Here is a 25,977-nt window from a genome sequence, read left to right on the forward strand (position 1 = left end):
TGACTGGATGGGTGGCAAGTGACACACTAAATCTGGTGCCAGGGGACGGATGGCAAGTGACATGCTGAATCTGGTGACAAGTGGCAAGTGACATTTCCGAGTGTCTTCCGATGCTCTCCAGCGCCCCCCACCTCTGGCTACATGCGGTATTGCATGCAATTGAAGTCAATGCGGAACAAATTATTTTCGTTTCCGTTAACTTCAATGGGGAAACTCACTTTGATATGTGAGCACTTTGGATTACGAGAATTCTCCTGGAACCGATTATGCTCGTAATCCACGGTTCCACTGTGTAACATATATATATATATATATATATATATATATATATATATATATATATATATATATATATATCCCTAGCCCTATGTGCTTTCATATCTGTCTTATCTTTATATAATACGCTCTTTAAATGTTTCTTTAAAATGTATGGTTTTCTCTTTTATGAACAAAAAAATAATGACGTTATGATGTTGGGCTGGTATAATAATGCTATGGGGCTGGTATGAAAGGTTTTCCGGGGCTGGTATGAAATGTTTTCCAGGGCTGGTTTTTACTCCCAGTCCGGCCCTGGCTGCGACATCTCTCCGACCGTCCGACGGTCACACAGACACATCTCCGCCGGTCTGACCTCCTCCACCGCCCAGGCAGGCTCCTCCCGGCTCCCGCCCGATTCACTGCCAGTGCCTCCTCGAGTCCTGAGACTGGAACCAAAAGAGAAGACCGGCGCCAACGCTGGCTGAAGACTGCCCTGCTCCACCACCACCAGTGACCAGACGAGGAGTCAGTCAGACAGTCACTCCATCTCCATTATATGACTCCATATCAAAAGGTGAGCAAATAGGGGCAATTGACACTGGGTGGCAGCATCTGATGGGGCACAGTAGCAGCAATTGTTCGGCACACTGGTAGCATTTTATTGGGCACACTGGCGGCAATTGCTGGACACTGGCAGCATCTGAAGGGGCACAGTAGCAACAATTGCAGTACACACTGGCAGCATTTTATGTGGCACAGTGGGAACATTTGATGGGGCACAGTGGCGGCATTTGATGGGGCACAGTGGCGGCATTTGATGGGGAACAGTAGGTGCATTTGATGGGGCACAAGTAGGTGCATATGAGGGGAACAGTGGCGGCATTAGATGGGGCACAGTGATGACATTTCACGGGCACAAGTGACTGCATTTGATGGGGCACAAGTGTCTACATTTGATGGGGCACAAGTGACTGCATTTGATGGGGCACAAGTGACTGCATTTGATGGGGCACAAGTGACTGCATTTGATGGGACACAAGTGACTGCATTTAATGGGGCACACATGACTGCCTTTGATGGGGCACAAGTGACTGCATTTGATGGGGCACAAGTGACTGCATTTGATGGGGCACAAGTGACTGCATTTGATGGGGCACACGTGACTGCCTTTGATGGGGCACACGTGACTGCATTTGATGGGACACAAGTGACTGCATTTGATGGGGCACAAGTGACTGCATTTGGGGGGGGTCTTTTTTTTTGGGGGGGGGGGGGGGTGTCCCTGAATGGCAGTTTGGAAATGTGATCACCCTAGTCCACATCATTGGGACAGAGAATGTCCTGGCGGACTATCTGAGCAGGGTGAGCATCAGCTTCAGCGTTTGGGAACTACATCAAGGCACGTTCCGGGTGGTTGTACTAAGATGGGGGTCTTCCCACCGTGAATCTTTTTGCATCCAGTCTCAACAGAAAGCTGCTGCCGTTCTCACTGGAGAGAGACGAGTCCTTACAGATCCTCTCTTCTTCCCGTGGGATTTCACTCTGGCCTACGCCTTCCCTCCTTTTCCCCTCTTACCTCTAGGAGTTCGGAAAATTATTCAGGCCCGGGCAGAAGTTATTCTGATTGCCCCTTGGTGGCCCAGGAGGAGTTGGTTTTCCTCTCTGAGAGCCCCCTCTGTAGATCCACCCTGGCCCCTACCATATAGGAAAGGATCTGCTCCATCAGGGACCAGTGTTTCATCCAAACCCTCAGACCTTTCATTTGGCAGCCTGGAGGCTGAGCGACGCATCCTACAGTTAAGAGGGTGTTCTGAGAGGGTTATTCAAACTATCCTGGACAGCTGTAAGTTGATCACAAGGAAAATCTATGGAAAAGTTTGGAAAACTTGTTTCCTGGCAAAAATAAGTCCGGTTTAGAGGGGAGTGAAAAAAGGACTCTGTCAGCACCCTTAGGGTTCAGATTGCTGCACTATCTTTGTTTACAGAAAGAAGACTAATGGAGGACCCTTTGGTCAGGAGGTTACTGTCAGCCAGATCTAGACATAAGTTGTAGCGTATACAAAATAGGGGATAGTTTTATAGCATTTTTATTAATATATATAATTTTTTTTTACTAGTAATGGCGGTGATCTGCGATTTTTATCGTGACTGCGACATTACGGCGGACACATCGGACACTTTTGACACATTTTTGGGACCATTTTCACAGCGATCAGTGCTATAAAAATGCACTGGTTACTGTGAAAATGACACTGGCTGTGAAGGGGTTAACCACTAGGTGAATTCGCACCTGAGCCGCACCGCAATGCCTAGAAAATTCACACGTTTTTTGGGCAATGCGCAGTGCGAATGTATCGCACATATGCGTACCAGCCTCATTAAAATCAATGTATTTTATAATGTTATGCGAATTGGATGGGGTTTAAGCCACGCTCAATTCGCACAACACGCTCAATTCGCATAGCAAATGTTATAGAGTTCAGATGCTTTCCAGCCAGGACCTCTCCTTTGGTAGGAAAGTGCTTCAGGCTGTCGTCCCTCCCTAAGGTATAGAATCTTGTAGCTGTCCTGGAAGATAAATGGGAAAACCCCCGTTAGTCTTACCGGTAACGTTATTTTCATGAATCTTCCAGGACAGCAACTATATTCCCACCCTATTCTGTTTTTCACTGGTCGACCTTGTTTACCTGGTGGTGGTTTTTATGGGAGTTTTTTTTTTCCCCCTCTGCGGTACTTTTGGTGGAGGTTTACTTGATCCTCAAACAACTGAGGGTCAGAGGAAAGGGAGGGGCCTTTTAAATTATGTCTGATTTGTGTTTCCTGTAGAAGGTGGAGCCAATCATCTCTCAAGTAGCTGTCCTGGAAGATTCATGGAAATACTGTTACCGGTAAGACTAATGGGGGTTATAGCCATTGGGCAAGGGCACATAGTGACATCATCCTGAGCTCTTGCCCCTTGTGACATCGCCACCCATGGCATGATGGGGTGGTGACATCACTGGGGGGCCACGCCCCATGCCTATATGAGTAATGGCACACATGAATCCTGCATTACAGCGGGAGAGAGTGTCAGGAGAACATAGGAGAGGGGTGACCCGGCAGCAGGAGAAGACAGCAGAGAGAGGAGACCCAGCGGGGGGAGAAGACGGCACCGAAGTGAGAAGAAATCTGAAGGAGAAGAGATGCCAGAGCTGCTTTAATAAATTACTTTGTCAAAAACCTGTGTACTTTTTAGGTAAATGTGTAGGGGTGCAATGTACCCCATATTTACATGGGGTGGGGGTTCCCCTTGTTAAAGGGGGCTTCCGAATTCCGATAAGTTCCCCACCCGCAGACCCTGACAACCCCTGGCCAGGGTTGTCGGGACAATGCCCTTGTCCCCATCCACATGGGGACAAGGTGTCTTGACCAACCGGGCTGCGTGCTCGGATAAGGGTCTGGTATGGATTTTGGGGGGACCCCATGCAGTTTTTGGCTTGGGGTTCCCCTTAAAGTCCATCAGAGCATTTGTCGTACCAGTGTGAACCCAGCTTTAGGGGAGGACATGTTGACTGTGAGTTATGGGCCCTACCATTAGGAAACAAGGCATGGAGAATAGATGAATAAAAGACCACAATCTGTCATAAACATTAAAACTTAATTTTCACGTATGTTTAGTGCAAAACTACGTTTTTCTCTACACTGGCTATGCAGTTTCTATTTGCCTTACGATCTTAGATTTCATAAATTGGTTGTGCTGATGCCCAGAGTTTGGCAGAGGTCAAGGTCTTGAATTACCTTCTTCATCCAGAGTCTTGGCTGCATGTATGCAAAAAGGTTGGGACTTTGGGAGAGTTCATTTCATGCTGTTTTGGCATTGCAGGTAGAGCCAAGTATATTATAATGGCTCCAAATTTGTTATTACCCTTAAGTGCTGAACAGTGACCATATCTTATGTGGGTTTTTTTTGTTTTGTTTTTTTGAGTGAGAATAGATGTCATTTTGTAAGGCTGCACCATTTGAAGAGAAATTGAATAATTGTACAAAAGGCCACCCATTTGGACTAGAAAACCTGCAATTACAGTCACCTTGCTATACAATCGAGGGTAAAAAAAAAAAAGGAGAAGCCTGTGTCCCACCAATAACGAAGATATCTTTTAGATAACAGCCCATTTGGCAGACAATAATCAGATGGACAGAAGGCAATGGTTGGCTGCATGGTTAATTTCCCAGGAGTGACAAGAGGCCTCAAATGAGGAATACCATACCTAGGTAGCTGAAAAGGGGAAGTATTAATTGGTGATAATTATCAGTAGTCCAAGTAATAGTGAGTGTATCGAAAGCATTGCACTGTGGATTATTTTTTTTAAATCAAAAAGGTTTTTATTGCTCACAGAACATACAGGGAATAAAAATATGACATATCATACAAAGTGTGTAAAACAAATTAACAATGCATCTCTCCATCATGCATAGAACAGATAATGAACACATCCAGCAACATTCCCCCCACATGCTAGTGAATCACAAATCATCTCCCAAAGGCCCCATCCCAAGTCACCACCGGAAAACCTCCTGGCCGTTCAGGTGATCAGACTTGTGGCCAGCCGGTCCACCCCCTGCAACACTAAATACCCCTCAGCAACCTCAGACGGACAAGCTCCACGGGGCTTAAGCCAGGTGTGGCAAGCCATGCATCCCACAGCCTATCAAATTTATCCGCATTTCTCCTGTGTTGATAAATGTATTTCTCCATTATAAGCGTCCTGCCCATGTGTGCCAACCAAGATTTAATCGTAGGGGGCGCCTCCGATTTCAAATTCAGAAGAATAGTTTTCCTGGCCTGAAATAGCGCTCTAGCAAACGCCATTTGAGTCAACTCCTCCATTATCACCCCCTCCAGAACTCCAAGCAGGCAATGCAGCGGGTCGAGAGGGACGTTGGTCTGGAACACCGAATTGAGTGTAGCCAAGACCCCCGTACAGAACCGGTGGAGTTTGGGGCAACGCCAGAGCAGGTGAATCAAATCACCAGACATTACCCTGCATCTGTTACACAACGTGTCAGGGGCCCTTCCCGTTTTGAAATGTTTAACCGGAGTGTAATGGACCCTCAGCAAAATGTATAGTTGAGACACCTTTTGTGCTACGTTAAGCGAACACATGTTGACTGCCTGCAGTGCCTCCTCCCACATCTCCCCCGTTATTGGTCCAATGTCTGCCTCCCACTGACCCACTGCTATCATGGGGTGCCCCTACAAAAATGAAGCCAACAACATGTTGTAACACTGTGAGATAATGCCCTTAGTCTCAGAAGCAGCCTGTAGGATGCGGAAGACCGGAGTGGGGGACTGAACACACTCCACCACATCCCCCTGGGCTTTAATTGCATGTTGCAGTTGCAAATAGTAAAATAACATGGAGGGAGGAAGCGCAAAGCTAGATTGTAAAGTACTAAACGGGAGTAAAGCGCCGTTATGCCCAGAAGGTTGAGGAGTGTTATGCCCAGAAGGTGCCATCTAGGGCCCTGATCTATCTTAGCCAATTCAGCTTATGTATTGTTCCCCCACAGCGGACTGAATGCAGTGAACCCCGTGACCCCCTGGAGCTGTTTTGCCTTATTCCAAACCTTTTGAAGGAGTGCATATGTGGGCATTCTCTTATTTGCTTTTTGGAACCGCTGGGCCTCCAGCCCCTCCGGTATCGAATCGGCTCCCGAACCCAGCAGTAAGAGCCTGGCCAAGGAGCCCACCGACACCGGGGACATAGCACCAATCAGGTGCTGTAGCTGTGCAGCCAGGTAGTAAATCCAGGGGTTGGGAAGAGAAATCCCCCCTCCCTCCTTGGGGCGTTGTAATTGTTCCAGCTTTATCCTGGGAGTTTTAGTGTGCCACAGCAGCTGCCTAAAAAGAGAGTTAACAACTCTAAATATTTTAAGGGTAATAACTACAGGGCAGTTATGGAGCAGATACAGCAACTGTGGCATTAAAATCATCTTGATGAGGTTAGTCTTGCCTGCCAGGGACATTTTCAGCTTGTTCCATATGTGGATCTTATCCCTAAACCGGGTCAGTAAGAGAAAAACATTTAAGCGACAGTAGTCGGTCACCTTAGGGGAGACATAGACCCCCAAGTATTTGAAGGAGGTCACTACAGGAACCGGGCAAGGGGGTCCACCACCAGACGTGGGGGGCCCATCCAGAAACAACAGGGCGGACTTAGTCCAGTTACTGGGGATGCCCGAAAAGCGTCCAAACCCAGTGATAAGATACATTACTTGGTTCAGGGAGTCCTCCGCATCCTCCAAGAAGAGGAGCATGTTGTCGGCATAAAGCATGATCTTCTCATGCATGTCGCCATATCGGAAGCCCCTGACTGCAGGGCAGTTCCGCACCTGGGCAGCCAGGGGCTCAATGGCCAAAGGGAAGAGCAATGGGGTCCCCCTGCCCAGGGCAAAGGCATGAGACATCCTGTCCGACAAGCGTATGGCCGCCTGCGGCGCGTCATACAGCAGTCTCACCCACCTCAGGAAGTTGGGGCCAAAACCAAACTTGGCCAGTACAGCCCACAGATACCGCCAGCCGACACTGTCGAAAGCCTTGTTGGCATCAAGAGACAACAGTGCCCTATGGCCGACGAAGTCCGAGGGAGTCTGCATGTTCAAGTATAGGCGCCTAAGGTTAGTTACGGTAAAACTGCGAGGCATGAACCCCGCCTGGTCTGGATGGATAATGGACAAAATAACCTCATTCACTCTCATGGCCAATGCCTTAGCTAGAATTTTCACATCACTTTGCAGCAGTGAAATAGGCCTATACGAGCCTGGATCAAGGGGGTCCTTGCCTGGCTTCAGCAATAGAATAATACTAGCCCTCGTCATAGATGGGGGAAGTTTCCCTAACCTAAATGAGGAGTTAAGCTAGAGAGGGCTGGGCTTTAATGGCATGCTGTAATTGGAAAAAAAAAAACGTATTTTGTGGCAGGCCATATCTTTTGGTGGTATTTGATCATCATTGGGTTTTTGTTATATAAACAAAAAAAGATCAAACACTTTGAAGAAGGGGAAAAAAAATATTTTTCGATATAAAACACATCCAATTAAATCAAATTTCTTTATAAACTTAGACCATATTGCAAGTGCTGGCAGTGATCGGAGGCTGATCCTGCTAACGCTGTGCTTTTTTGGGGACACTAGTATAGTTCTGATCGTGATCAAGATACTGATTGATACAGACACTATACTAGTAATGGTGGTGATCAGCGACTTATAGTGAGACTGTGATAGTGTGGTGAGCAATCTGACTAACTGCAACTGACTGGGAGGGAAACTAATTGGCTGACCACTGACATCGCTAGTGACACTAATACAGTGATAATATGATGGAAAAAATTAATGAAATATAAGGAAAAAGAAAAGAAAAAGGAATAAAAATAAACATAAGGGGGAATAAAAAAAAACCCCCACGGATGATGCGAAGCCACAAGAGAGACGCTATGGGCGGTCGAACCATGAGCTAGTCTCGCTGCCATATGTGAGCAGAGTCTGACGTGAAAGAACTGTTAGTATTGGTTCAGAAATGACTTTAGAATATCTATGGACTCCCAACGTGTTTCGTCGGCTCAAAGACGTCCCACTTTTTCAGCCACTATCCCACAGATCTCCATATATCTGAACTACTTTATTGGTTTATATAAATCTGGGATGTATCCCTTCCGTTTTATAGAAATTCATGTATGTTTTGTAGCCCTAAAGAAGAGGAAGGCCCTCGAGCCCCCGAAACGTGTTGGTCGTTCTATGTTGTTGTTGTTTATGAACCAATACTAGTAAAAAATGTTGAACTCTCAAAAAAAAAAAAAAAAAAAATACAGTGATAATACTGTACACTGACATTGTACTAATGGCACTGGCTTAATGACAGGGGTGATCAGGAGGGCAATGAAGGGGTTAACTGTGTGCCTAACAAGTTTATGTGTAATGCGTTTACTCACAGTTCTCGCTGGGTTTCTCTCCTTGCGTTATAAACGACAGGGAGAAATCCAGCCAGAGCCTAGGTTTACAAGCACACAGTCCACAGGTGAACAACACTTGTGTGGTGTCCAATCACAGGTCAGCAGGGGGTGCACACATTCTTGCCTCTAAACCAGGTTACAGTACATTTACAAGGGAGCAGTTTAAGGTAAATGTAGCGGTACCCCTGTAGGAGCTGCTGAGTATTGTGGTCTGTCTGTCACCCTGCCCCAGCAAGGCACACACTTGTAATTCATCCAAAGACATGAAGCAGTCCTTGCACTTGTTTTTTTTTAATGAGGGGGTTTAAACTTGGATGGGTGGGGACTTATGAGATGCCCAGGCAATCAAACAGCAGAACTTAGGACTTATATATACATCACTCCTTTTCTCCTCCTACACATCACTTCATTTCTTCAGAGTATCACTCCTTACTACTCCTGCACATTGCTTCCTCTTTTTCCCATACCAGCTAGCACTGTAGGCCCCTATGGTGTAGCAACATTTTAGAAAAGTCCCAATGCTAGCTGTCCCTGTGGCTACTGCTCCCAGCACCACCTCTTTAGGCACTGCCAGCCCTCCTGGCTGCAGCTGCCCTTTTCCACTGCCTGTACCACCATGATCCTCCTGACTGCCTCTGCACCCATCCCAGACTGGTACACATCAGTCCTCTCAGGCATGCCTCCCAGTCCTCCTGATTGTGTAACACTCACCAGCCCTCCTGGCTGCTGTTGTGGAACTCCTGGAGACTTGCCCAGCAGTGTTCTCCCAATTTCTTCTTTGGCTCCTCCTGTGCCTCCTGTCCAGGACACCTCTGCGGGTTGTAAGAGGGTCCCATCTGCACCCAGGCTCTGGCCCAAGGTTACCCCCCTAGACTGGGGAGCTCCCTCAAAGGCCCCGACAGCCTAACACTCCATCTCCATTCTTCCATCCAATCAACTCCTCCCCAGCTGGGTTGACCCTGGGTATTTAAGGAGGCCTGCCAATCCAGATTGGGGATTGGTCAGGGCTCCTTAGAATACCTGTCATGAATCAGATGCGATCAGAACTGTGTGGACTGCACAAGTGAACCAAACGTATATAGGTGAAGAAAGTAAATAATTTATTAATGAAAATGTGAATAATATGAAACACAACCACCTCCAATAATACACAGTGCACAACAACCAATATTAGACAAGACCCAAAAATAACAATAAGCAGACAAATAAATATAGCCAAAGGGAATACCGGAATCGTAGTCTAGCAAGCCAGGGTCATAACGGGAGGTCAGCACATGGGGGACATGGAGCAATGGACAGGGAGAGGCTGGAAGGGATTGGATAGCAGGGCAGGGATACAGGACTGACAGGAACAGGTGCAAATGGGTTAGGAGTCAGGATCAGAGTCAGGTTCAGGCAACAGGTTCAAATCAGGGCACAAGACGAAGCCAAGGCAAAGTGTGATGAGCTTGCAGGGTCTTCATACCATTACCTGCTATCAGGTTCAGGTGATTCTTAATTGCAGCAGGAGATATCTGCTCCATCTTGCCAGGATCCACCCGCTGGTGGACGCCAGTACTGCGGCCCAAAGATCACATAACACCAGCAGGGAAAGGCTCTCCTGACAGTTCCAAACTGCCAGGAGACACCGGCTGGTGGACATCAGTACTGCACGCCAAATATCAGATGGTATCACCAGCGAGTGGAACCTTTCCTGACAGTACCCCCCCTCAAAGGAACGACCTCCAGACGCTCCAACTAGCCTTTGCTGGGGAAGGTCCATAATATCAAGCCAAGCAGCAGACAAAGTCACGTGAGGAAGATCCATGGCTTTAAGCTGGGCAAGGTGCAGCTCGAGCTGAGCAGTGGGTACAGACACATCAGGCTGGGCAACACGTACATCAAGCTGGGTAGCAGGCAGGAACACCTCAGGCTGGGCAGCCGACAGGAACACCTCGGCCTGGGCAGCAGACAGGAGCTCATCGGGCTGGGCAGCAGACAGGAGCTCATCGGGCTGGGCAGCAGACAGGAGAGCATCGGGCTGGGCAGCAGACAGGAGCTCATCGGGCTGGGCAGCAGACAGAAGCTCATCGGGCTGGGCAGCAGACAGAAGCTCATCGGGCTGGGCAGCAGACAGAAGCTCGTCGGGCTGGGCAGCAGGCTCTGGGCCATCGAACTGGGCAGCAGGCTCCGGGTCATCGAGCTGGGCAGCAGGCTCTGGGTCATCGAGCTGGGCAGCAGGCTCTGGGTCATCGAGCTCTTCAGGCTGGAATGCTGGCACTGGCTCTTCAGGCTGGAATGCTGGCACCCCGGGCTGGAACACTGGCACCTTCTGTAGGAACACTGAGTGAATACATTCCAAAAGCTTTTGCCGGGAACAAACTGAATAGTGCTCACAAAAACATGAGGGATCATCCTCTAGCAGCCACACCAGAGATTCCACCTGATCAGCACTAAAAGGGGGAGAAAAATCATCACAGGTCCCTGGAACACAGGACAGGGCTAGCTCAGCACATATTTGGATCAAAGGCTGCACCTCTTCAAACAAAACACAGCCTTGGTCAACCTGGGAGTGGGCCAAACGGATGATCTCAAGCAGCTGGTCACAGGTCCACTCTTTTAGTGTCTGGCGTAGATAGTCACCAAAAATGGGTTAGGAGTCAGGATCAGAGTCAGGTTCAGGCAACAGGTTCAAATCAGGGCACAAGACGAAGCCAAGGCAAAGTGTGATGAGCTTGCAGGGTCTTTATAACATTACCTGCTATCAGGTTCAGGTGATTCCTAATTGCAGCAGGAGATATCTGCTCCATCTTGCCAGGATCCACCCGCTGGTGGACGCCAGTACTGCGGCCCAAAGATCACATAACACCAGCAGGGAAAGGCTCTCCTGACAGTTCCAAACTGACAGGAGACACCTGCTGGTGGACATCAGTACTGCACGCCAAATATCAGATGGTATCATCAGCGAGTGGAACCTTTCCTGACAATACCCCAGGTGACTCTGCCTCCCCTCCACGCCTCTCTTTCTAGAAAGTACCAGAAGATTCTAGAAAGAAGTGGGAGGTCCTAGTGATGCCAACATCTTCCTCGGAGTCCGGTTCCGGTAGACACTGGAGTAGGCCTCGACCACGGCCGGGAGAAGCCTTCATGTAGCCCACCTTCTTCCCAGCATGCATGGCAGGTACAACCGCCGTACAAACATTTTCTGTAACAACATCTGCTGGTGGCTCAGGAACATTTGCATTAGTGAAATCTTTGTTGGTGTCACTCCGTAGCAGGCACGGCAGGTGTAGAGCTTGAAGTAGGCCAGGAAATGGCTTCTTCTAAAGTGAAGGCGCCTGTAATCCAGTCCACCCGATAGGCGTGGGGTGATCCGGTAGGCTGGTCTATCGCAAACAAATACTCTCCACACTGAAGACATCGGCCAAAGGGTCGGAGCTGGACCGCTAATTCTTCGCATCGCGGGCATGACACACCAAGCGCTTCCACATTACCGTTGGTATATAGCACAAAACGCCCCTACAGCTTCATCCGGATGCCTGTATCTGTCAATGATGCTCCTGTTGGTGCGGAACTCACACTAGCTCCAGCCTGGAACATTGCAGACCTTGGTCCTGCTGATGGTGATGGATACGCCGACATGACTGCTTGCGATCTTCTCTCTACGATGCAGCAATCAAGACTTTTTCACGCCAGACACACTCACGTCTCAAGCAGGTGTTGGTAACTCCTCCCCCTTTCAGTTCTTTTTCTTGGCACGTCTCTCCACGCACCTTTCTCCGTTGCACGTGCAGCCAACGCCTCTTCCAAGTAACCTGACCTTAACCTCTTCTTTGCGAGCTCAGTTCAACACCCTGACAAGTTCAGACTCTCAATAGCGAAATAACCTTCCGATCCCGTTGCTAGAGGTAACAGCCAATCCCGGACGAGCCCCCACATGTAGCACTACCCCCGAAGGAGCTGCTGAGTATTTTGGGTGGCACTTCTCGCTGTCCAGGGTGGTAAAGAGAGTTTGAAGAATTCCAATGTCCACACGATACACTTCTTTTTCTAGGATTTATTTGTAGAACTTAGTGGAAAAGAAGTTGGAGGGGTGAAAGGGTAGGTAAATAGGTTCAGGTGTATAATCATAAATAGGAAACACTCCTGCTTCCAGCAAACAATTCTCGTCACCACTCTAGCCAGAGTGGGTATAGCTCACCCAGATAGGTCCCTCTCACTGGCCTAACAGCCGGAATGGCGCACGGAATAAAGTACAATCTCGGCCACAGACCTTCCTTTATGAGGAGACACTTTTGGTCCGGAATCCTCTGACACAGGATTCAGCACCCGGATCTCTCCAGATTACCTTTTGTAGAACTTAGATCTGACAGGCAACCACCATTGAGCCTCTCAGTGTATGGTGCATCCTTCGATGAAGTTTCCAGGCCTTCTCCCAAGATACCAGCCTCTTGCATGGTCCTCTCCAGGATAGGTCCTCCCCTGGCTTCCTCCCGCAGGACAGAAAGCACAGGATCACCTTGAAAATGTAGACCCAGTCTGACTACTGGGCCTACCAAGCGAAGCCCCAACCCCGGACCAACGTGGTCCCGGAGTCAGGATTCAGGATCACGCACCACATTCCAAGTGGGCAACGAGGCGCGTGGGACGACAGACCGACCCCTGCCAATAGCGTCTGTCCCTTAAGTACCCCTCCCCAGCATGCACAGCGGGGTGACCACTCCCACTGATTTGCTGCCGAGGGGGACACCCAATACACCCTGACTTTGCTGCTGCCACCCTTGGCCTGGGATGGCAAAAATACCCCCAGGCAAACAATGGTGGTTACTCTCAGCACAGCCATGGCTGGAACAGAGGCTAAATTGCCCATAATTACACTTGTCTGAGTGAAATAACGACTCAGGCCCCCTCTAAATTTACAGCAGCGCCTGTTCAACAGGAGCAGGGTGCTACACTATGATAGTATGCTTTAGCAGTTTAAATATCACACAGTTGGAGTTTGCACGTGCTCCCAGGGGTGATTGGAATGCACTTAAATATATCAATCTAGCAAGTCCTTGGAAATGTTAACATCTTGACAGCTAAGTAAAAATGTGTTTATTGTTGCTTTGATGATGCAAGCAAATGACTACAGAAAAAAAAGAAGCAACAGTACAAGGAAATGAAACTACTTCACTTGAAGTCAGAGCCTCACCCATGGAGGGCAAATGTAAGTAATCAGACATATATTTATGTGATAGTCTTTACCTAACTAACCTATTAGAGACATATCCCTAGGGATAAGAAACAATAGTTACAACACAATGACTTTAGCTAAGCTATGTTTTATGCAGAGTAGTACAGTTTATGAACTGTACATTAAATGCCATGTCTGCCTAAAACTGGATTTTAGGTTTGAGCTGATGCGAGTTAAAGTGTGTGTAAACACGAACAACCCTTAATTTTTTCATATGAGCCATTGAAACGGTAAATGCCAGTGCGGGCTACAGAACACCTCTGCCTATGTTATGTAGATGGGTGTAGGGTTTTGTGTATTCCGTTTCAAGGGTGACAATGGTGCTCACTCTATGGCTACAGTACAGTAATGCCTTGTTTCCACTGCACGGAACGGTTCGGGTCAGTAAGAATGGAGCGGTTTAGAATGGACCGGTCTATTCTCGTGAGCGTTTCCACTGCAAATCGGACCGTCGGGGACCATTCAGGATTTAGAAAAAATGCCTAGCACGTCCACCAATCAGTGGAATGTATTGCATCTCCTCCCCTAATGGAACCGTTCCATTTCCTATGGCCCCACATCTGAAGCAGGACCCAGAATGGTCCGGTACGGTTCGGTTTAATGGCACACTTTCGTAGTGGAAACACCCAAAATAGCGTACCGAACCGAACCGTACCGAACCGATCCGCTCAGTGGAAACGAGGCATTAGTAAGCATCCTGCCATCCTAGGACAAGAACTGTGTTAAACGCAGGATCAACAGAAGAATATAAGGAAAGATATCTTGAAAAAAAGAAACAGTGCAGCCACCCTATCTAAGGGCTGGTAAACTGCAATATGTTACGTTTTTGTACAGTACTTGGGTTTAGTTACACTTTAAATCTAAACCTACTTGCATATATCACTCAGGAACTAGAATTCCCAACTCTGCATTTCCTAATGACTTAATGCAGTGGAGTATCACACACCACTTGCTGCATGTTCCCTACTGTCCCTTTCCAACTGAAATCTATTTATTACTGTTATCCAGCACATTGCATGTGCCCAGAATACGTTCATAAACATTATTTTCTAGCTCTCATTGACAGCCAGAGTCCCAATTGACAACCGGGAATCAGTTAGAGTGGTTTCTGCTCCTGTGATCACTACATCAGCTCTGACATAGCGATCACATGCAGACTTCATTGATAAAAATGTAATCTTTCAGCTTGTTGATGAACACTACCATCCTCAGGCTGCTGTATTCCTCTGTAGAACCATCTATATAATAGTGTAACTGTCAAATACAATTGCATTACTACAAAAAAAAGTTTGAAAAGTAGGAAAAACATGTTTTGTAAGTTTGCGGCTTATAATAAAAACAGAGCAGACAATTTCTTTTTAATAAAAGTGTACCAAATCAAAACCTTAAAACGGAGTTCCAACAACATCTAGCATTTTTTTAATCCATCTATTATACGCATGCCCTTATAATGTGGCACTCATTACTCTTCTACATTGCGCCTCTATAGGTTATATTTTATACAAAAAAAGAGCCTTATATTTCTTTTTCTTGTACATTCCCATCTTGCTTGTGGGCAGGGGAAGCCCATAAGGATGATCTTCCGGGATATGTTACTGCTGAATAACCAGCATGCACCGCCCGATGTCGTGCATGCGCATTATGCACACATCGCAGTGGTGGAAACTTCTCTGGTTGCCATCACAACAGGTGGCATCGTTGGAAGTGCCCGCCCCGTTGTTATGGCAACCTAGCAACCCTCAGCGCTGCCCACTGACTCTGGGAAAGGAAGCCACAAATCTCCCAGGAGCACTAGCGAGTACAGGAACCAAGGGAAATGATGTCAAACGCCGCAGAGAGGAAGTGGCAGAATACAAGGGACCACATAGCAACAGAGCTGAAGGAAGGAGGGGGTCAAAAAAAAATCCAAATCTTGATGCTGATGTATAATGTTATTGATTTATTTTAAGTACATTTTTTTGGGTGGAACTCCGCTTTAATATGTCCTTAAAAGTATATTTAAACGTTACTTAGGTATACAAATTAGTCTTGGGGTCTATTTATACATTTTTTACACAACTTTTACCCATTTTTCTATTTGGGAAACATTTGTGAATCCCTCGCTCACTCAGGCCCCCTCCACGCAAGAAGAATGTATACCACAGCTTCCCCTCTAAGGTGCTCTGGGCTGGCAGTTGATGTCATCAAATACAATGTAGGGGTCTTTAGCCCTGCATTGTACATGGGGACTGAGGGACCACACACAAGCTGCAGCAATAGAGAGAAGAATTGAGTGTCAGCTTCCAGGGGGAGAGAGGGATGAGGTTTGTAAATGCTTTTCTCTGGTACCTTCAATGCATTTTTACCCTTGCAGATCAGGATGAGATGGGGGACTTACATTGCAATGGTATTATTTTGTTTCCCTGAGTGAGAATCTCTCATTATGGCTGTGGCAGATTTAGGACTTTGATACAGAGATTTTTCTGCTAGTCTCCTGGAGATATAAGAAGCCAATGGATTGATGATACTATATCCACTCAAAAGTAGAATAGAACTTAGTGTGGACTGACCCCTCCAGTATATACAGATATTTCAGATTCTGATTTCATAAAAATTTGCTTCTGATCCCTTGATTAGTTCCAGTATAAGTTTATTTGGAAATTCTTCGCACATTGGCTGCTAACAACAACACCAGTGCTTATCTTTTTGATTTTTTTTTTTTTTTACTGTGAGAGGCAGGGTTATACCTAAAAATCACTGTGTAACCATAAAGCAGAGCTAATGTTTTATGTTAATACAAACACTTATAGCTGGATTCAAATAGACCGCTGCATCTTTGTGGCGGCGTAGCGTATCGTATTTACACTACGCCGCCGTAAGTTAGCTAGGCAAGTACTGTATTCACAAAGTACTTGCCTGCTAAGTTACGGCGGCGTAGCGTAAATGCGGCCAGCGTACGTGCCTAATTCAAATTAGGCTGAGGGGGCGTGTTTTATGTTAATGGGGGGTGATGCGCCGTCCGTGTACATATCCCAGTGTGCATTGCAGCAAAGTATGCCGCAAGGACGTATTGGTTTCGACGTGGGCGTAAATTACGTCCAGCCCTATTCACGGACAACTTACGCAAACAAGGTAAAATTTTCAAATTTCCACGCGTGAACGACGGCCATACTTAACATTACTAGTCCAGCTATTTGATGGAATAACTTTACGCCTGAAAATGCCTTACGTAAACGGCGTATCTTTACTGCGTCGGGCACGCGTACGTTCGTGAATAGGCGTATCTAGTGATTTACATATTCTACGCCAAACGCAATGGAAGCGCCACCTAGCGCAAGCCATCGTATCTTAGATAGGTTTAAGTGTATCTCAGTTTGAGAATACACTTAAACTTAGGTCGGCGCAGATTCCGAGTTAGGTGGGCGTATCTACTGATACGCCGGCCTAACTCTATCTGAATCAACCTATTAAATGGCAAGTTAAAAATAGTGAATGTATGCTGCCTGCAAAAGTATGTTTCCCAGCTACTATGCAAGATCTAGGATTGTCTATGACCTCTTGGCTTGCACAGCTCAGTGGTCATAGCCTTTCCACACCTTACTCTAAAGCTGGGTAAGGGTAAATGGGCAGGGCAGTGGTGCCATACCACTTGAGTTGGGATAGAAAGGGGTAAGGGGTTGGTGGCAAAGGGGCTTCCAGATCCTAATTAAGCCCCCCAACTGCAAACCCTTAAGGGTTGTAGGGAAGATGCCTTGTCCTCATCAACATGGGTACAAGGTTCTGTGCAAGAGGGTGTCCCCCCTAGCAAGGCACCCCCCAATGTCAAGGGCATGTGGCCTGGTATGGTTGAGGAGAGGGGGGCGCATAGTTGTCAGCTCCTTTTCCCAGCCAGACAGGCTGCATGCTTAAATTAAGGTCTGATATGAATTGTTCATTTTATTTTAATGGGGGGATGGGCGCTGTGCAAAAAGAAAAAATGCATAAAAAATACATACCAGTTTAAATTGTCGGCAAATAAAACTTAATTGCTGACTTCTTATTAAAAGAAGAAAAAAACAGACCCATCCAAAAGACCCTCCAAAACAACAGTCCCTTAGTGGTCTGCTATGTATTTAGGGTGACCTTTGGGGTCTATGTGCCATTTTCCCTTAAAAAAAAGGCAGGATGGAGATGTCATTTGCTGGCAACTTAAAAAAAATCATTTGGAAATGTCAGCACTTTAAAAGAAATCACTACTCCTGGCCTCATTGAATTAAAAAAAAAAATCTTTGGTACATGTTCCCACCCCTTGCCTAATAGCCCAGAAATGGACCGTTTTAGTTTGACAGATTCAGCTCCCATTGGTTTCAATACGGTTTAAGTTTAACATTCGAACTTTGAACTTCGCCAAACCCTGCTTGACCCAAACCTAGGGCAGTTCGGCTCATTACTATTACACTTCAGTCACTGTGGTGCCATGGTAGTAAAAAGCTGCGAAAAGTAAATGCAATGCTTTTGCAGGAGCACTAGTAGGTTTTATTTTGTGGTGAGGTCAAGGGAGACAAATCTGTATGTATTTGATAGATGTAACTCTGGAAGGAGAGTAAAGGCATACCATGGACCACTTGAAGAATGCTATTCTTTGTGTAGTAATAAAGTGGTTTTACAATTATATCTGTGGGAGAACCTGACTTTGGTTTTCTGCTGAGTGCCTGGTGGACTTGCTCATAAGCCTTTTCGAGTAGTAGATATCATCTGATGGAGGAGGGCAGTTATGGTTGAATGGAAGTCTAGTACTGTACAGTATACAGTGACTATAGAGATTAGATCTCTGTGACCAGTTCTCCAAGTCCTCAAATTTGTAGTGTTTGTTTTCTTCTTTGATGGTCAAGATACTGACACTCAGCGCTACACTGATTGCACAAGAAAGAGAAAAGTTTTGGTACAATCTGGACCATCAGATCACAGAGAATAGCAGTACACTGAGGATCAGCCAGGCGCAACACAGGAAGCAGGTGCAGGGTCATACAGATAGTGGTAGGCGGGCAGCGAGGTACCAGGCAGCAGGTGGAAGCAGCGTCAGATGGATAGCCAGGATTGGAAACCGGTAATCAGAGCATAAGCAGAGTCCAGGAACAGGGTCAAGGCAAGCCAGGTTCAGCAACAGAAGACAAGCAGGATCACAGCAGGGTACAGAGTATCAGGTAATAGCTGAAGACCAGTCAGCAAGGGCCTGGGGTCAGGGCACTTCCTTAAATAGGCAGTCTGGCGCCAATTGGCGCTAGGGGCGCGCACGCGTCCGTTGCGTGCACGCATGCGCATTGGTGCACCAAAGTATCTCCGAGCGCCCGTGTGCCCACGCACATGCGCATTGGTGCGCCTAAGCATCGCATGGGCGCCTGTGTGCACGTGCATGCGCCAGAAAGCGCCTCGGACGGAAGGTAACAGTTCTCTTACACTGACTGGCTGGGAAGGCAGCCTGTCCAAGGGGCTGGGAACCTGGACACTGCAAAAGAAAGAGGGAGGGGGGAGAAAGAGAGGCAAAAAACATATATGCACAGTTTCAAACCGAGCGTCGCAGCCATATTTTTAACTGTCAACCTCTTCCTGTCACTGGCATTTACTGGCAGGAGAAATGTGCCTGATTTTTGTCTGCCAGTAAAAATACAGAGGGTTGGCATCACTGCTCTAACCTGCGGGAGTATATATGCACACACACACACACACACACATTCTAAAGAGCTGCAGTTAACCCTATCTTACCCAACATGTAAAAAGGCTGCAACTGTATAAAAATAAATTCACAGGGGCATGCACAAACTGTTATATTCTACTTGTTACAGGATAAATTCTTAACCTTTTCTTTTTTGCAATGATATATTGATATATATATTTCTACTAAGCAGGCAAGGAGGTGCTGCCCCTGAGGCAGGTGGACCTGTCATTGAAGAGACTGAAGGTTATCCCATCTGAGGTTCTGTTGGACACCAGAATTCAGATACTTAAGCTTGATCGCAACAAACTTCGAAGCGTCTCACAGATTGGCTGTCTTAAAGAACTTCAGATTCTCCTCCTTTCCAAAAATGAATTAAATGATTTCCCCTTGGAGATCCAATATTTGGTCCACCTAGAAAGGCTGGAGCTCAACCAGAACAAGATTGAAGCCATTCCTAGTGGTATATTTCTAAACCTTAAGGCCCTCAAATATCTGAAACTAAATAACAACCGCCTGTCAGACTTACCAAAGGACTTATCCACTTGTTCTGAACTCCAATATTTAAATTTAGCCCACAATCACTTTACAGAAATCCCCAAGTCTATTCTGACGTTAATGAGTTTGAGAGAACTCTATGTGGACAACAACAAGTTGCAAAAGCTCCCCTCTGATCTTTTCCTTAGTCTTTCCTTGAAAAAGTTCAATGCTTCATACAATTACCTGAAGGAACCACCTGATGAGGTCTGTGCAGGTGGGCTTAAGCAGATCCAAAGCTATTTCCTGCAACTCCAGGGGGGGCAAGCAAGAGAGGAGAAGAGAGTCAAAGTAATCTTCATTGGTACTAGCTTGGCTGGGAAGACAACTATAAGCCGGAGCCTCAGTCGAGGCAAGATCATGCCAGTCTTTGAGGAGGACAGGACTGTCGGGATAGAGATCAGTGAATTCCAAATTAATGACTTTACTTTCCTCTTCTGGGACTTTGCTGGACATCTGGAGTATTACGTCACTCATCATGTCTTTATTACACCACATGCTTTAGTCATCCTAGTGGTTGACCTACACAGGTGAGCTCAGATATCCGCTTTTATGGCCTTACATTGAAAAATTGAGATTGGAAAAAATATCTTAAGATGTAAGTAGACAGATATATGTGGGAACAAACATACACGTGAGAATTTTCCACTGCTGAAATACCTGTATAACTTTATCTTTTCTGCAAACCACTTTGCGGAATTGCTTGTATACGGTATCTATAGGCTTTCTGCAGAACAGTTCTCCCCAAAGCAGTTCTTCCAGTGGATTTCAGTGTTCACATCAGAAGCCTGATGGTTTAATCCTTGTCACTTCTCATTGCTATAAAAAGTCACATTAATATAACAATAAAAAACTAATTCTGATAACTTCCATCAATATCTTATTAGGGGTGCCTTCAGACCTTTGCAGTTTGTTGCAGTGCATTACCACACCAGGGTTAATGTATAGTATTCCACCCATTAATGCGCAATGCATTAAGGCAGCTGTTTCATTTAGGGCCCATTTACACCTCTCGTTCAGGTATGTTACCATAACACACATATGTTAAAGCGGCTCATCCAAATGAATGGGCAGGCATTGCAACAGAATGCCCCAAAAAGTGGATTTTGGGGGAGACCCCACACCATTTTTTTATTTTATTTTGGTGTGGGGTTCCCCTTAATATCCATACCAGACCCGAAGGGCCTGGTATACATTATGGGGGAGATCCCACGCTGTTTTTTTTCCATAGTTTTTAATTGGCAGCATGTTATTTTCACATTCTGCTGTCTGTTGTTAAGGACACAGTGGCTGGCTTGCCAGCCCGCTCCTTAGCAACCAGCTTAATGCGATAAATTACCGAAAATATGTGGTAATTACCTCTCAATTGAACAAACACTGCATTCCTTATCAAATGCTAAATTCTTAGTGAATTGCACTTTCAAAACTGATTTAACGCAAGCCTTATTTTACCGCATTTTATTTGCCGTTAATTAACTCTTAGTGAATTGACTCCATGGTCCCCTATGCTGGATCAGGTTTTCTGCAGGTGTTTCATACATCTGAATTTGCTTATGTGGTCTGTTCTGCTGCAGAAGTTACAACTATTGTAAATTTGTGATGCCGCGTACACACGATCATTTTTCAGCATGAAAAAAACATTGTTTTTAAAAAACTTCATTTAAAATGATCGTGTTCCTGAAAAACGAAAATTTTATTTTTTTCGAACATGCTGCATTTTTTAACGTCATTTTAAAAAATGACGTTTTTCCGGTTGTAAAAAATTATCGTGTGTGGGGTAAAATGACGTTTTAAACCCACGCATCCTCAGAAGCAAGTTATGAGATGGGAGCGCTCGTTCTGGTAAAACTACCGTTCATAATTATGTAAGCACATTCATCACGCTGTAACAGACAAAAAAGCGCAAATTGTCTTTTATTAAAAAGGAATCAGCTAAAGCAGCTCAAAGGCGAATAGAACTTCCCCTTTAGAGTGCCGTTGTACGTGTTGTACGTCACCGCGCTTTGTTCATCATTTTTTTTAAACGATTTTTAATGATGAAGTTGGAAAAACGTTGTTTTTTGGACATGCTGAAAAACGTTTTCTTTCATGCTGAAAAATGATCGTGTGTACACGGCATGAGAGCTTGTTGGAACATTTGTAGTAATTGAGGGTGTTAAAAATTTTTTTCCCGTGTTCAAATATTTTATTAAAGAATAAAGAACAAATGTTACATGATAAACAAGTAATAAGGAGGTCGTCCCCTGTGTACAGGAGGGGATATCGGTTGAACAGCATTCTAGTGAAACAGTAGGGACGCAGCCCATTTTGGTAAAACTCAAGTAACAAAATAAAGCAATTTGGTGTGTGGCTGGGATCACAAGATTAATCAGCGGCAGGCTACACATAGAGGTGAATTTGATATTGACTCCGGTGGGAGAGGACTGATTACAGGAAGTGGCAGGATTAAATGAGTTGCAGGGTCTGGTGGTATAAAGTGAGTGGATGGCGTCTATCTCTGCGCAACAGGCTAGTTAGACTAATCGGGGACCATAGCCTCTCAGGGGAGAGTGATAAGTTCAGGAATGATAGAAAGGAAAAAGAAGGGGGGGGGTAGAGGGAGAGAGAAAATAAGGGGAGGAAGGGAGAGAGATACAAGGAGAGTCACCAGGGGAAGGAAGTAGGGGGAGGGAGGGTACAGATCCAGTACCTATGAGCAATCACTGTTGGAGAAAAGGTGATTTAGGGGAGAAGTAGAGCGTTGTCAAAGTCAGGGGGAGGAGCCCAGAGTTGCTATTGGCGTTTACATTTTTTAACTTTGTCAAACAATACAGCTTTGACTTTAGTATGTATCATTGCTCTGGTAATTCTATTATTGGTTTCCGTAGTATTGAGATGGTCACTTTTCACGGCCTTTGCGATTGTTTTAAATATTTTTTTTTGGTATGAAACTATAATATAATGTGCACTATAGGTTGTCTGCCACTTATGACCACTATCTATCAACTTTAATGCCTCGTACACACGACCGGTTTTCTCGACGAGAAAACTGTCATGTTTTGGATTGGTCGGGAAAACCGGTCATACACATGACCGGTTTTCCCGACCAATCCAAAACATGACAGTTTTCCCGAAGAGAAAACTGCCCGCCAAAAAATTCGAACCTGCTCTATTTTTTCCCGTCGTGTTTCCCGTCAGTCTTTTTCTCGTCGCGAAAACTGCTTGTGTGTATGCTTTTCCGAGGGGAAAAAAACACGCATGCTCAGAATCAAGTATGAGACAGGAGGGCTCGTTCTGGTAAAACTAGCGTTCGTAATGGAGATAGCACATTCGTCACGCTGTAACGGACTGAAAAGCACAAGGCTAAAAAGCGTGAATCGTCTCTCACCAAACTTTTACTAACACAAGGATCAGCAAAAGCAGCCCAAAGGGTGGCGCCATTTGAATGGGACGTCCCCTTTATAGTGCCGTAGTACGTGTTGAAAGTCATCGTGCTTTGGTGGAGCGTTTTTTTGACTGAACATGTGTATGCAAGGCAGGCTTGAGAGGAATCACGTCAGGTTTTGGCATGTCAGGAAAACCGGTCGTGTGTACAGGGCATTACAGTCTGCTTTGCTTGCTGTGGATACCTGCGAAAAATCATCCAGCCCTCTAAGTTTTCTCCATCTTTTTTTTATTGACTTTTTCTAAAGCTTACAATTTAATCTATTCACACAGGTACCAGATGGATAATATTCAGTGCTTTATAGACTTGGTGGGATTCTGGATTAACAACCTGCTCATGAGAGTGCCCGATTCTGTAGTCCTTACTGTGGGGACTCACACAGACCTATGTCTTCCGGAGGAAGTGGAACTAAAGAGTAGAGATATCCAAGAGAAGATCTGCAGCATGTTGGATCAACATAAAGCCAGCCTCCTCCATTTCATCAACAATCTGGGGGCACGTCAGGACTCTGAGCTCTACCTTGAGCAGGCCGAAAAGCTGAGAGAGATATCTAATCGCACCATAAATGTATGCATAAAAAAATCCATGTTGCATGATTATTTGGGAGGATTTATTTAAAGTTATAAGAAATTCCCTCTTAAACAGTTGTCACCAGAACAAGTATTCCCTTTGGAGGATTTCCCCTAACTTCCTGTTCTGGTGAGAGGTGTACGACTTTGTATTTTCCCTAATTTTCTTGGGTCACCAGAACAATTAGAAAGGGTGAATCTCCCCAGTGGAGATACAGACATCAGGAAAATCCTGACAGAGATAGTATTCCTTCCAAAATCTAAAACAAAAATATGTTTATGTCCAATTGTGACCTTGCTACTCTACTCAAATTGTATGGAAGCCAGACAAGTGTTCTAATGAGGTGAATTGAGCTGGATCAGACAACGAGCAACCTGAAACCCTCCAGCAAGAAAGGAAAGTCACAAACCATCCAATTGCCAGAAATGCATTCTGGAATTTACTTTTTAGTAGTGTATCAAAACTTGCCAAAGGTAGTAAATGCACATACACTATATTACCAAAAGTATTGTGACGCCTGCCTTTACAAGCACATGAACTTTAAAGGAATTTTAGTCTGTAGGGTCCAATATTGAGTTGGCCCACCTTTTGCAGCTATAACAGATTCAACTCTTCTGGGAAGGCTGTCCACAAAGTTTAGGAGTGTGTCTATGGGAATGTTTGATCATTCTTCCAGATGCGTATTTGTGAGTTCAGGCATTGATGTGGACATGAAGGCCTGGCTGGCAGTCCTCCACCCCAAACTCGCTCATCCATGTCTTTATGGACCTTGCTTTGTGCACTGGTGCAGAATCATGTTGGAACAGGAAGTGGCCATCCCCAAACTGTTGGGACCTTGAAATTGTCCAAAATGTCTTGATATGCTGACACCTTAAGGAGTTCCCTTCACTGGAACTAAGGGGCCAAGCCCAACCCCTGAAAAACAACCCCAAACCATAATCCCCCCTCCACCAAATGATTTGGACCTGTGCACAAAGCAAGGTCAATTAAGACACGGATGAGCTAGTTTGGGGTGGGGGAACTTGACTGGCCTGTACAGAGTCCTGACCTCATCATGATAGAACACCTTTGGGATGAATTAGAGTGGAGACTGCAAGCCAGGCCTTCTCATCCAACATCAGTGCCTGATCTCCCAAAAGTGCTTCTGGAAGAATGGTCCAACGTTCCCATAGACACATTCCTAAACCTTGCGGACAGCCTTTCCAGAAGAATTGAAGCTGTGTTAGCTGCAAAGGGTGGGCCAACTCAATTTGAACCCAATGGACTAAGATGGGATGCCATTAAAGTTCATGTGCGTGTAAAGGCAGGCGTCCCAATTCTTTTGGTAATATAGTGTATGTCAAGTTTTTATATGAAAATTAATACTATATATATATTTTTAGGTTCTTCCAGTTATTACCATGGACAGCAACAACTATGATGACATAGAAAATCTGCAACACCACATCCTGAATTCAGTGAGAAAAGTGGAACTATTTCCTAACGTTATTAAAATGTTGCCTATTGTCTACAAAACAGTGGAACTGTCTATTCTAGAGGTGACTCAAAGTGAAGACAGTCCTGAACATGGTAAGTAGTCCATTATATTGACCAACAACTCAGCCAGGCATCATAAATGAGTCTTCATGTTATCTGCTACACTCTGGCCTTATATAAAACTTCATAAAAACATTTGTAAGACAAATACCTTTAAACACTCCCTGGTTCACACGAGTGCAGCTTTGAAATTACGCTACTTCAGTGCGATTTTAAAGCCACAGATCAGTGTGATTTTTACCTCCAATTTCATTGTGGCTTGAGACTTCATTTAACAGAAGTCTATGCAAGTTGCAATGAAATAAAAAAGAAAGTAGCGCAGAAACCTTTTCAAAGTTTGAACGGTTCCATTGCTGGCAATGAGGTGCGACTTGTCATGCTATTTGGAACTGTAAGGCCTCTTACACACGACCGAGTTTCAGCCAGAAACTCGGTCGGAGCTGGATTCTGCCGAGAAACTCGGTTGTGTGTACACTTTTCAGCGAGGAAGCCGACGAGGAACTCGTCGGGCCGAAAAGAGAACATGTTCTCTATTTCCTCGTTGTTCAATGAGGAAAGTCGGCCCGCCTAGATCTCGGCGGCTTCCACACTGAACTCGACGAGGAACTCGATGTGTTTGGCACGTTGAGTTCCTCGGACGTGTGTACGGGGCCTCAAAGAGCCGGCATCTTCACTATGGGCACCCGGCTGTAACAGCTTGTGGCTTCACAGCCAGGTTCCCACTGCACACCCAGGGAGGAGAATTCGGAACGGAATTGGGTAGCAGGTCCCTGTCAAA

At 45.7% G+C, this 25,977-nt stretch overlaps 1 protein-coding gene across 1 annotated transcript in view; it reads left to right on the forward strand.

Moving 5' to 3' along the window:
• The first annotated feature begins 13,272 nt into the window (after positions 1 to 13,272).
• The window catches only part of LOC120917369 (leucine-rich repeat serine/threonine-protein kinase 2-like), a 36,331-nt gene continuing 23,626 nt past the window's right edge, over positions 13,273 to 25,977 (forward strand). Inside the window, exons 1-4 of the mRNA XM_040328615.1 lie at positions 13,273 to 13,434; positions 19,326 to 20,199; positions 23,366 to 23,660; positions 25,046 to 25,232. Of these exons, the coding sequence (XP_040184549.1) occupies positions 13,350 to 13,434; positions 19,326 to 20,199; positions 23,366 to 23,660; positions 25,046 to 25,232 (1,441 nt within the window). The 5' untranslated portion in view covers positions 13,273 to 13,349. The remainder of the gene's footprint in view (positions 13,435 to 19,325; positions 20,200 to 23,365; positions 23,661 to 25,045; positions 25,233 to 25,977) is intronic.

The sequence above is a fragment of the Rana temporaria genome, chromosome 11, assembly GCF_905171775.1.
Source record: "Rana temporaria chromosome 11, aRanTem1.1, whole genome shotgun sequence".
In the NCBI taxonomy this organism is placed as follows: Eukaryota; Metazoa; Chordata; class Amphibia; order Anura; family Ranidae; genus Rana; species Rana temporaria.